Source organism: Coenobita brevimanus, chromosome 1 (assembly GCF_032717465.1).
Source record: "Coenobita brevimanus isolate Jiangsu-jjx chromosome 1, ASM3271746v2, whole genome shotgun sequence".
In the NCBI taxonomy this organism is placed as follows: domain Eukaryota; kingdom Metazoa; phylum Arthropoda; class Malacostraca; order Decapoda; family Coenobitidae; genus Coenobita; species Coenobita brevimanus.
Window position 1 is genome coordinate 44,624,810 of NC_136954.1, and position 13,657 is coordinate 44,638,466.

General features: G+C 39.4%; 1 protein-coding gene across 1 annotated transcript in view; it reads right to left on the minus strand.

Annotated features, from left to right (window-relative positions):
* Positions 1-13,657, minus strand: part of LOC145395764 (glutamate receptor 1-like) — a gene marked incomplete at its 5' end in the record, with an annotated part of 589,675 nt that overhangs the window by 385,384 nt on the left and 190,634 nt on the right. Inside the window, one exon of the mRNA XM_080269331.1 lies at positions 12,871-12,998. Coding sequence (XP_080125457.1) covers positions 12,871-12,998 — 128 coding nt within the window. The remainder of the gene's footprint in view (positions 1-12,870; positions 12,999-13,657) is intronic.

Genomic DNA, 13,657 nt, shown 5'->3' on the forward strand with positions numbered 1-13,657 from the left:
TGAAATACATAATATTGTAAAGTAACATAATTGTATGAATATTGTATACATATATTATTCATAGTAAATAGTGATTATTCAGTAATACTACATTTTAAATAAGTTGTATACATATTGGAATAAATGCATTAAAGTAAATTATTTAACTGTAATACAGTATGTACTTGGGATATTATAGTGAAATGCATACATGCAAGAATAAAAATAGTTTAAAATTAAGATTATTGTAAGAGTTATTAATATTTCATTCAAAGATAATGGTACTGGTCTGTCATATATGGGTCATTCTTCTTTGTGTTATTATTATTATTTTTTTTTTTATATATAATTAATACTATATACAAAATATATACACTTCATTCAGGGTGGTTAACTGTGATGTTAACTCTCCCCCCACTAAACAATGACTCCAAATTAGCAATTCTTGCATGTATTCTGTGCATTGCCAACAGCAATATTGCAACTACAATGCAGATGATTATAAAGACAGAAGGTGCTTGGCTATACACATAATATGGGTTGAACATACTCAAACTCAAATCTTCCCAGGGCTTCATTGTTTCATTGATCAGCTGCATAGTTTCAAACTTAGGTGAAGTCAGCTTAATACTTGTGCTCATGTTTAAGTTCATATCAGGCAGTGGGTGGAAATGTTTGTGTGTATGGTTGATAATGGCGTAGTGATTGATGGTGGAAAAAGTAGACATGGATGGCGTAAATACCGCACAGTAGTCTGGTGCTATGTATAATCCTGAGGCTGATGTATGAGATGGTGGTATATCTGGACAGACTATGTAAACTGATGTGTTATGAGGGAAATAAAAAACTGCGAGTGTCCAATGCGTTGATGGTGTACAAGTTTATCTGGAGCAAAAGTGAAGTTGCAATGATGATGAATATTGTTATTGCTGATGATAGCCATTTCACAAGGGACCGTATCAGTAGGCTGAAACGTGAAAATGTACGCAGGACAAAGATGAACAGCATGTAAGGATGTGCGGCACTTTCGCTCAATCGTTGACTCACTTGCGAAAGTGACAGTGTCTCGTCTCTTGGAGACCATGATGAGTTCGGTGTCTGTGTTGATGTTGATGATGACTAAAGTGTTGTTGTTTCTATAGGGGAAGGGGTGTATTTGGTATACTGTGAACAGGTCTTCCGTGATGAATGGTACATGAACTATCACTGATGTTGGTGTTAGTGTTGCTTCTAAGTATGGGTAATATTGCATAAATTCCCTACTGCGGAACAATGGCTTCAATTTATGTTTATGTATGCCTTGACTAACTATCTGACGTAGCTCATGAACTGGGAGTAAGTCATTCGTGATCTTGCCATCACCAGCATTCGAAATTCCTTGCATAAGTGCCCTGAAATGATCTCTAGTGTTCTCTAATTGTAGTAGAATCGTGTCAATATGTTCTGTGATGATGGAGAAGTGCTGGAAAAGAGTAACGTTGCCCTCTAAGTCATTTATTTTATCTATACTCTCGAGAGCTACGTTTTCTGCTTGTTTCAGATTTTTCACAATTGTCTTCATTGCCGAGTTCTGTCCTGTGATGAATTTATCCTGGTATGTTAGTACCTGAGCTATCTTATTAAATTTGTTGTTTATTTCTTTAAGGTCATCCTCTGTAGCCAATCCAAAGATGTTCCCAAGAATTGCGCCGCCCAGATCGAACAAACCGCGCTTTTGGCGAGTACGTGTGATGTTGTTCCTGTCGCTCAGCACCTCCGTTCCATAAGATGGGAGATCTTGGATCATGACGAGCATAGTTGACTTCGCCTGTTCTAGTTTCCATTTCACTAACTTCACCATTTCATCCACTTCCTTGGTGATATGTGATTGTGAAACATAATTCCCTATCTTGAAGTCCAGAGTTCGCATCGGCGTCGCAAGTCTTTCTACATAAGTAGGTAAGTCATACAAGTAATCTAGACTTATTTCAGAACTCATGACGTCCTTGACGATTGTAGTCGTGGCCGTTGAAGCTATGAGGCATCCTTGTCGTACTATATTCTTGGGGTCTAGGTGCGCATATACTCTTACTATGTATAGGAGAATCCATAGCATAAGTCCCTTCATGGTAACCTACCGAAAAAAAAAAATCTATTAATTTCCTATAAAGCTGTGGTTGATGATAGTGATGATGTGCGTTACGGTTGGTTGTTATTTCATTTATAGAAGGAGTTTAAATCGATATTTAATTCTCGTAAATGATGTACTGTAGATTTCATTGGAATAGTTGCACCTATGTTCGATTGTTTGGTATATGACCTTAATTTCTTTTTGTAATCATTGTTGTGTTCTTGCTTGGTTTCTTGAGGTACGTTCACCTGTTCGGTTGTATCCGAGGCTGAATAATTATGTGATAATTCCCTTGAAACTCGTTTTGAATGGTCAATATGAACTTGTTTTTCCTCGCCACTTGAAAGTGACTTAATTAAAACTTTGTTTGCCTTTATGTTAATTACTCTGTATGGGCCCTCAAATTTAGGGGATAATTTATTGTCTCTCGTATGAATGACTCCGTAAACAATGTCTCCTAAGCTGATAGGTGAATCTTTTGTCTTCTTGTTAAATGCCTCCGTCATTTCTTCCTTGGACATCGTTAATTGTTTTTTGACTCTTTTGTGAATGTCCTGGAATTCACGTAAACGGAGTTTAGAGTAATCATCGTAATTGTATATAGGCATGCTGTCACCTTCTAGGAGCTCATATGGTAATTTTTTATCTGTGCCATATATAATGAAATGTGGTGTGTCACCAATGGATTTATTTATAGACCCATTAATGGAGGCCTCTACTCTGGGAATCCAATCATCCCAGCTTGCATAATTTTCACTGAGAATGTGTCGTAGCACATCTAATACCTTTTTATTTTGTCTCTCTACTAACCCATTCGATGCTGGGTGATAGGCCAAAACGTTAACCTTTTTAATGTTGTATTGTTTACATATTTCTTATAAGATCTCAGAATTAAATTCTCCTCCATTATCACTTATTAATACCTTTGGGGTAGTAAAGCGACATATTACATTATCTGTTATTGCCTTTGCTACTGTCTCTGCTGTCTTATCTTTAATTGGAGCTAAAATGACATAACGGGAAAAATGATCTGTTGCTACGAATAAGTATAGGTTATTATTGTATGATAATGGCATCTTGAGTAAATCAACAGCGACAACGTCCCATGGTTGATGTGGTACAGGGTAATTACCCATCGGTGCAGGTGTGATTGGGTATCCTTTGTGTTCTGCACATGATTCGCATCTGTCTATATGATTGTTTATATCTCTTCGTAATGAAGGCCAGTAATATAATAGCTGGGCTTGGTTGAATGTCTTATCCTTTCCAGGGTGTCCTGCATGTGGGCTGTCGTGTATCATTCGTAATACTTGGGGTATCATGTCATTAGGTACTACCAACTGGTTAGTATTTCTTTGGCGTTTTGGTTGTTTAGAGTTAATTTTGTATAATGTATTATTGACCATTGTGAATTGTTCAAGTGGGACATGCAGTTTGGGTAATTGTATGTCATCTCCACTTTCTAACTTGTATATTACTTTTGACCATACTGGGTCAAGTCTTTGTGCCTTTGCGATATCCTCGTGGTTTGGGATATTTCCTTTGAGATCTAACGCCGCAACCTGAATTGTGTTCGGGTTCCTAGATAATGCGTCAGCTACTATATTCATTTTACCTTGTATATAATGTATTTGTACACTGTAGTTTTCAACTGTACATTTCCATCTTGCTCTCCTCCCAGAAAGGAGTTTTTCTTTAAACATACCCACCAGTGGTTTATGGTCGGTGAATAAGTGGATTTCGTAACCATATACCAAATCTCGAAACTTTTGTAATGCAAAAATCACTGCAAGTGCCTCTAAGTCTGTAGTGCTATAATTTTTCTCCGCACCTCTTGTTTGTCTGCTGGCAAATGCAATTGGTTGATTCTTTCCTCTTTTATCTTCCTGCATCAGTACAGCCCCTAATCCTTTAACTGATGCGTCTGTACAAATAAGAAATTATTTCGTGTAATTCGGATATGCTAAACAAGGTGCATTTGTTAGTTTAATTTTTAGATTGTTAAATGCCCTTTTTGTTCTTCTTCCCATTGGAATACAGCATCTTTTTTGAGTAGTTGGAATAGAGGGAAGGCTATATGAGAGAACTGTGGTACGAAGGACCTATAGTACCCAGCCAGACCTAAAAATTGTCTAACTTCGTCAGTCGTAGTGGGTTCAGGAAAATCTCTCACTGCCTGTATTTTGTCATCAGTGGTGTGAATACCATCAGAACTTAATTTGTGGCCTAAGAAATTTATTTCCTTAAAGCAAAATTTGCATTTAGAAAGTTTAATTTTTAATCCAGCATCACTAAGCTTTTGTAAGAGTAAGTCTAATTTCCTGAGATGATCCTTAATATTCTTCGTTGCGATAATAATATCGTCAAGATAAACAAATATTCCTTGTCCTAAAATTCCGGACAATACGTAATTCATAAGACGCTGGAACGTACCGGGGCTGTCCTCAGTCCCATTGGCATTCTTGTATATTGATAATGGCCTCTGTTTGTTGAAAAGGCAGTGTATTTACGTGACTCCTGAGATACCGGAATCTGATAGTATCCGTTTAGGAGATCGATGGTCGAGAATATATTATTCTCAGGACCAATATTCTGTAGAACATCACTTAGCAATGGCATGGGAAATCTGTCTGGGATGGTGTGATTATTTAGTTTACGGTAATCTACTACCGCACGCATTTCTCCATTTCTCTTGGGCACAAAGAAAAGGGGAGCGTTCCATGGAGAAACTGAAGGCTCAATAATTCCAAGCTTTAACATTTCATCGACATACTGATTTGCAAGTGTACGTTGGGAGTGTGGTATGCGATAAGCTGGTACGAAAATTGGTGGTGTTTCTGGGTGCACATTAATCATGTGATTAATCAAGTTAGTACACCCTAATTGTTCTCCGGGCAATGCTACGGTGTCCCTGTGTGTTTCCAGCAGGGTTAACAAATCATTTTCTTCGTCAAATTCACCTGAGTGAATTAAATTCTCTTTTATTCTTTCTCTATCCGTAGATTTGATCTCACTTGTTACTCCACCAATATTTATTTCCTTCACAGGGGCGAAACATTTTTCAATATTAACTATGCAAGTTCCCTTCTTCAACTGAACTTCCCCATTCATGTGATTAATAATGAATATCTGAGTTAGCCCTTCGTCGTTCGTATGACATAATGCGTTTTCTACTGACAATCCCTTTACTTTACATAATTCTTCTAAGACAAGAACAGTACTATTCCGTAATTTGCTCTTTATGGTAACCTTCATGTATGAATTAGGTGGTATAACCAAATCATTAATGAGATGGGCTGGAAAAATTGATAAATCAGTACTGTTATCTGGGTCACTAATTCTGGAGGATGGGGTTGCTGGTGTAAGTGGATCTATACACTCATCTGTTTGTGTATGTTTGTTAAAGCCTTTAATATTACCAATTCTTTTTGGCTCTCTTCTACCAATCGGTGAGGGCTCTGAAAGTATTTCCTCTATGAATTCATTATCAAAGTCTATTCCATTCATTTGTAGGAGTATAGTTATGTTCTCAGTTCTCATGGATCTTAAGCCCAGTAACATATGAGCTTTAATTGCTAAGTTTTCAACGATATAGAACAATGCAGAGAATGGTCTTGTAGTTTCTGTGAAACTGAGATTTAATCTTATCATACCTTTTACTGTAATCTCTTGACCATCTACTGTGTATAATTCTAAATCAGCTTCATCCAGAAAAGTTACTTTCTTTTTATTTTTAAGAATTCTGTTTAGTTCTTCATGTGTTATTAAGTTCACTGGAGAGCCTGTATCTAAAAATAAGGAAAGGTTTTGATCCTCACATACAGCTGGTATCAAGATACACTCATTTCCCAACATGCCTCCTATGTGAAGTTTAACCTTGTTCTTCTTTACGTTTGTTCGTTTTTTGTCATGACTTGGTCTTCCCCCGATTTGAACATAGACACAATTTTTTCTACTGTTTTGCAATCACTGGTCCAGTGCCCTTGGTATCTATGATGTCTACAGTAAGGACCAAATCCTTGTGTCTTTTGATTATCCTCTTTTGCCTTGATAAAGCATTCATACCTTGTGTGTCCTGGTTTTGCACAGTAATGACACAGAATGGACCTATCCCTTGACTGTGACCTACGAGGTGATTTCCCATAAAAAGTGTTGATTATGGCGCGAGACCTGCTCGGGCTGCGCGAAAACTTATGAAACTGCCTGTAGGAAGGCGTGTGGGAACGAGGTCTAGGCGTCTTTGTTTGTTTGGGCTGCCTCATTTCTGGTCGCGATCGATTTTGTTCTCTGTTTGGGGTCGGTGTTGATGTTTTCACAGCTGATACTGTCTCAGGTACCCTGATTCTACCAGAATGTGCATGTGTGTCGACCACACCTGCTTTACTGCACTGCATCTCTACCTCGTTCATTAAGTCTAGTAAGCACATTCCCGGGGTGTACGCGATTGTTTTGGCGATCTTAAGGGTTCTATCAGGTAATTTACACAAGGCAGCTACATAACCAATGATGTCCACGACGAGGTCTGGGGACATCTTTCCATCATCTGTTATCCACTTAGAATTCTCCAGAGTAGCTAATAGGGTTCTCTTGATTGTGGAGACATCAGCAGTTATTTCACTGAGCACATGGTTTGTAGTGTGCTCCCTTACAAGATCTACAATTTTATGTAATTCTGGAATTATACCTGGCAAGAAGTTCATACCTCCAGAAAATTTCTTCAGAAATTCAGTTTTAAATTCATCATATGTCCTAGCACGATGTAGCTTATCGGAGCGCAATAAATTGCTTGCTGGACATCTTTCCTGGCTTATGCAAGATGAAAAAATAGCAATTGTCTCTTGTTCATCTAGTATGTGGCGCTTGATGAACATTTGTTCGCACTGACTGATTAATGAAATGACATCAATGCGATCCTTGTCTGTGCCAGAGAATTTTGGGGCAGTCTTATCCTCGTGATACACAAAAACGTGAGGTGTGGTTTTTAGATCAGCAGTATTTGGTTCTTGATTCATATTTAATGATTGCCCTGTTAATTCAACTTGTATGAGTTTATCGTTATGTGAGGGAATAGTAGAATATGTATGACCGGACCGGTGAACCCTGTTAAGTATATTGGCATACGTATTCAAGGCAGCTGCAAAGTCGATACTCTCTACGTCTGAAGGGGTTTCCCACTCATCATCCGAAACTCCCGTATTTGTTTCCTTATCTATAACGTGTGGTGTGGGTTGTACAATGGGTGGGCTGTCTCTTAATTGTGAGTCTGATGTTGTGGCAATTTGTGTGTCATCTGGTATTAACGTGGGTGGTGGCGAAAATATTCCTGTCATTAAGATATGATGTTATGAAATACGCCTCTTGTTTATTTATGTCCTAGCAAACTAGATGAGTAAATAGGTGGAATATAGCTAATTTTAGCACTGAGAAGAAATGAGCAAGTATAATTTTACCCACTTGATACAGATCGTAGAGGTGTGTCGATACAAAAGTCGATCTCGGAAGAAAATACAGGTTTGATTGAAGATCTCTTGATAATTCTAGTGGTGTGTTGATGGACGATATTACTCGGGAAACTCCATGGCCTGGTATTTGTAGTGGTTAACGGCTGTCCCAGGCAAACCTCAGCATAGAACGTCGAATTTCCAACTTAACTGTGAAAATAAGTGAATATGAGTAGGAGCTATGTGAATAATGAGTAATGAGTAGTGGGTGAGAAGTGCCTGGTGTCAGTCACACGTTGCTTGGCATGGCAGACTCGCGTTGTGATGTCATCTCAGCACATGGTGACGTCGGCTTCCCACACTGGTAGCTGTGGTGAGTGAATGAGTAGCGATGAGTAACTTGAGTGAAGATGAGTTGTGAGTCGTGTCTCACTCTTCGTTTGTTTGTTCCCTTTATTCTATGTGGAAGTTTTCTCGGTCCTTTTCTCTAGTGATTTATTCGTTGTGGGATGAAGACTGCCGCTACTTGTAGGTGCGTGTAGAAGATTATACAGACGACGTAGAGTTGTTAATTGTAGTTGATTGTAGATGGCTGTAGTTGATTGTAGATGGCTGTAGACTTTGTAGAACTGAAGCTAATCTTGTAGTCTCGGTTGCTTTTGTAGAAATTTGCTTTTAATTCGGAGACGATGTCCGCATTTGCTGGTTTGTCGTTAAGCTACTTGCAAGGCGTCGAGTGATCTCTTGACCTCTGCATCAGCGTAATGATCTGGGAGACGGAGGGGGCAGGATGGAGAGAATACTGTCAGGAGCTGATATTGTTGGTTCTTTTCAATCTTGATATTTTGTAAGAATTTAATGTTGATTCGTAGACGAGGTTCGTATACGTTCGCTGCTACCAAATGTCATAAAGACTTTGTAGTTACTTGTAGAGAAGTATATTTTAGACTTGTGGTCGAGCGGCTTTTATATCTTGTAGTAGTTTCCCCACCAGATGTCATGTAGTGACGGGAGAGGTAAAGAATAGTATGGGACTATTTTTATTTGTCTTGGAAATATTAAACAGGTATAAGAGTATAAGTTCCGGGTAGCTACCTCCCTGTCTCTCGCTATCTCTCTCTCTTTCTGTTCTAAGGCTAATCTCCGTCTCGACCTCTCTCTAGGGTCGCTTGTCTCCTTCTAAACTCTCTTTTCTAAAATCTGGTGTAGTAGGGGTGTGTCACATATGTTCCTCATGGCAACAGATCTTTCTCACGAGAGGACTGCTGACAGCTAACTGCATCATCTCCTTACTGGCCGCTGTCGTCAGCTTTCCTCCGTGTAAGCATGTTTAGCGCTGCTAGATTCTTGCAGACACAACACCTTCTCATCATTTGACTTCCTGCTTCTATCTGTCTCTCTATCTATCTATTTATCTATCTATCTATTATGTGGTCCTATAAATTCAGTCAGGATTGAGACGCCGTGAGTGCAGGTTCATTTGGGCCCACTGTGGAGCAGCGTCGCCGTTGTCCAGCGAGTTCCTGAATTTCCACTTACACGGTGATTTGGCGTAGAGGTCTAGGGTATTGCAGCCTTCGTCCTAGCACCGACGCTCAGTTCATTCCGCTCAGCCCCCTTAATTGACGAGTATTTTTTTCTTTCGTTTTTCCTAGGCTTAAGAGGTTAGCTTTTGGGTGAGCCAGTGACTGTATTCTCTTTGTTATTTTGAATTCATTTGAGACCCATGTAACGTAATGTTTATTTCACGGTATTTAATAAATTTACAGTTCTTTTCTCTTGAGCTTAATGTAATGTAAACTCGTGTTTTATTTTTCCACATTAAGTTTATTTCACTTACCACTCCTAGTTTGCATAATGCTTTGCATTATTCATAACTGGTACTTAAGCCAGTCTTCTTGTTTTTAGCTTGAATCCGTTGTGCCAACTTGGAGTTAATGCTTCAGCAAGAACCTGTTTATCATTCATAGCATTACTTACTGATTGCCAGGGGTGGAGTCACTTTCTCTAGAGGCTAGCAGTACTAGCAAACAGCATTTGTGACTAATTAGTCTCTGCTGTGTACTGCTGAGAAAGTAAATAAATTCTCGTCCTTAGAGAATCGGCGAAGTAAGCCGGCATAAAGTAATCATTGCTTGATTTTCACAAGTCAATTCTTTGTTAATATTGACAAGTTAACATTTAAAATATTCTTTAATTATTGAAGAGTCTCAAAACCCCGTGACATGGGGGTAGTGCGGGGAGGGGGAAGGAAGGGTAGGGGTGAGTGGGGGTAAGGGAGGGAGTGGAGGAGAGGCAAATGAGATATTGGGGGAGAGAGAGCGTGACAGGGGTATGAGAGAGGGTTAGGGAGGAGTAAGGGGTGGGAATGAGAAAATTTGGGGGAGAAAAAGGGGAAAGCAGCAGTGAGGGAGAGGGGAAAGGGGCTGGGGAGGAGACAAGACATTTTATCTTGCCTAGGGAACACAAATGTTAATAGTTGTTGAAGAGGAATGGTAGTCGTCTGGAACAGAATATATAGAACGATCAGAAAGGAAACAAGGCGCTCAAAGACATCCACATACTCTGCACCGATCTAGAAAACTTTTATTTCCCATTAGCAAATACGAAAGCAGCATCTACATACATTAGGCACTGGGCACTCCCTCCTTCACCACTCATTACTATCAACATCCTTCCCTTCATAACTCGAGTTTTTTCTCTCCTAACCTCATCCATAGATATTTTTAACAACCAACTGGTCATAACACAGTCCTATCTTACACCAATACTATCATTACGCCACTTGGACACCCGCTTACCCTTTCACAAGCCTCAGTGTCATCACAACTCTTAACAGCATTCAACAGCTTTTCATTCACACCATACATAAGCAAAAATTTCCTTAATCCCAATCTGCTCACACTTTTGTACATTTTCTCCATATTCATAAATCCCACAAATACTTATCTACTACAAATTTACCTGCTCAGTCCTCAGGTGTATTTATGCTCACTGATTAATATGCAGATGACTAGGTGTGATTGATGGTGTCACCGGCTGGCATCTCATATCCACAAGACTGATGCCCCTCATTTCCCTCTTGCTCCATCTCATTCCTCATTCCCCCTCATCCTCTTTCCACTCCCTCTTTTCTCCTCATATATCTTTAATTCTTCCTCCTCCTCCCCTCCTTCTTCTCCACTTTTTCCTCTTCACCTTTCTCTTTCCCAATCTCCATTCCTCGTTCAGTATATATATATATATATATATATATATATATATATATATATATATATATATATATGAGCCTCTGTGGTACAGTGGTAGAGTGTGCGTATTCGTACACGGATGAAACAGGGTTCGCGCCCCGCCAGGGTAATAAACTTTGGGACTGTTCACCCGGCCACGTACTGCATTGGCGGACACAAGGGGTGCTGTGGTTGAACCAGTGCCGCTTACTATAAAGTATGCTTGCACCCAGTCGGCTTGCGCGGGCCGATTACACTTGGTTCACAGACTACACACACATCCAAAGCCATTCCAACACAACAGTTACACTCACAAGCACTTCTCACCCTACAACATACAATCTCTACCAAACAGCCTAAGCCACTTGGTAGAGATACATTGGCTGTATCGTCCCGACTTTGGTCGGGATGGGCCGGTCCTGCAGTGGATACTCAAACGGCTGATGATGATGATCTATCTATATATATATATATATATATATATATATATATATATATATATATATATACATATATATATATAATCTTTCTTAACCCCAATCCGAATAGAGATACTCGCAGAATAAATAGGTAACTAAATAAACAGTGCAGAATATCCAAGCTATCAGGAGATACCGATCAGACTATCACCTTCTTGTCCTTCCTCTTCACGTTCATCGTAGAATCATAATCATTACTGCTTCTTCGTCTTCTTCTTTATAACGTCCCCTCCGCCTCCTCCTGTTCCTTCTTCCTAATCCCTCTCGTCCTTTCTATTCCTTCTTCTCTTCCTGCCTCTTCTTCCCTTTCTCCATTACCCAGCTTCCTCCTCTCCCTAAAAATTATTAACGAAATATTCACCTCTAACTAACCCTTGTTCTTCCATCTTGCTCCTCCATCTCCACCATTTTTTTCTCTTTCCAGTTTAACCCGTACTCACCCCAATATCACTGTCATCTCGTAGCGATGATGTCCACACGCCCTTCAGCCTGAACAAACACCTTTGCGAGTATGACTCCCAAACACAAATTGTTTTAACCCTTTACAGGCTTCTATCCTTTGCCTTTGGGCGTTTCTGTTCCCAACACCTCCACCAGAGTAGCTAAAACACAATTTGCTAAACTACCGGTTTCTCCCAGTTCTTTTTTCTGTCTTCAAACAGTTTGTCTCTAAACTGACATAAGCAATGATCTTTTCATCTGCAAAGAACCTTCAGTCTTCAGCAGGTATGATTCTTGAAATACAGATTCGTCGCACCTTACTTAAACTCAGGGACAGAAGTATTAAAGTACATTTTACCTCAGTATAGCCAAGGCCCCGCTTACTTTACACGGGTACCGAAGGTCTTCTGAAAGGCCTCGTTCTTTTTTTCTTTTTTTTCTTTTAATCAAAGCAACTAATAATAAAAAAAAAAATGTATGCCGTAGGGATGCCACAGTGGAAAAAAAATCACAGGAGATTGATCGAGACGGTATAAGCACATGTAAGCCAATCCCTACATTATTTTATTACTTTTTACTCCAATATAAATGCCATCGTGGTGTAGCAGTTATATAAGTGTAAGTGTACTCTGAAAGAAAAGTGCCGTGGATATGGTCTCACTATTCCTTTACCATACAATACGTCAAATATGTCACTTAAAACAAAAAAAAATCTTATGTGGTAATACTGCCTCAACTTTATTTTTCACTGTCGTCACATCACATTCATAATTTATTACGAAATACATCTTCATAATTCTTAAACCTGTAAAATAAATTGCAGTATAAATATAGTCTTTAGGTCCTCACATCTTCTGGGAATTAAGTCGTAGTGAATGGCACCGGAAGGTACTGGCTTGAGAATACTCGTTATGAGTACCGCAGCCCTCTTCCTCTGCTTCTCCTTTATATAATCTCTCTTCATCCATCCATATTCTTACCAGTTATCCTCCTCCTCCACTTCTCCCCCCTTTTTTCTTCCTTCTTTCTCAACCTTTTCTTGCTTCATATCCTCTCCACCTCTACAACTTTCCTCTTCCTTCTCTTCCCCCATTTTCCATTCCCAGTCCCATATTAAGATCACCTCCCCCCAGCACACAATATAAACACACAAATTCAGTAATAGGTAAATAAGCAATGCAGGTTCTCACATTTTCCGGGAACCAGGGCGTAACGACGGGCATCTGGAAGGTGTTGGCGTAGGAGTGGAGCGTATCGAAGCTGTCAGGCTGGACCGACCCGACCATCGCCCACACAGGCCGCGAGAACTGACGGCAGACTGGGGGAGAGAGGAGAACTAGATCAGCAAGTTAGAATCATCATCATCATCATCATCATCACCATCACCATCATCATCATCAATTTTCAAAAAAGGAAATAAATCGCACCCAGGAAATTACAGACCAATAGTGTGCAAGTTAATGAAAAAAATCATAAGAGATAAAATAGTTAATTATCTAGAAGAAAATAATATAATTAAAGACTCGCAGCATGGATTCAGACATCGTCGTTCATGCTTAACTAACTTACTGGACTTCTTCCAAGATGTTTACGAATCATATGATGACTCAAGAGCAGAACATATAATTTACCTCGACTTTCAGAAAGCATTTGACATTGTCCCTCACAAGCGTCTCATGAGCAAAATAGAAGCACATGGAATAAAAGGAAATACGCAGAAATGGTTACAAGACTGGCTTTCAGACCGAAAACAGCGAGTTGTTATAAATGGAAAGGAATCCAAATGGCGTAATGTGATCAGCGGCGTTCCCCAAGGCTCGGTACCTGGACCAATACTTTTTATTATCTATATAAATGATACTGATGAGGGTTTAAATTGTAAATTATCCAAATTTGCAGATGATACTAAAATAACCAGTAAAGTCACTTCAGAATTACAGTGGCAGCAGTTACAAAATGACCTCAATACTTTAGGAA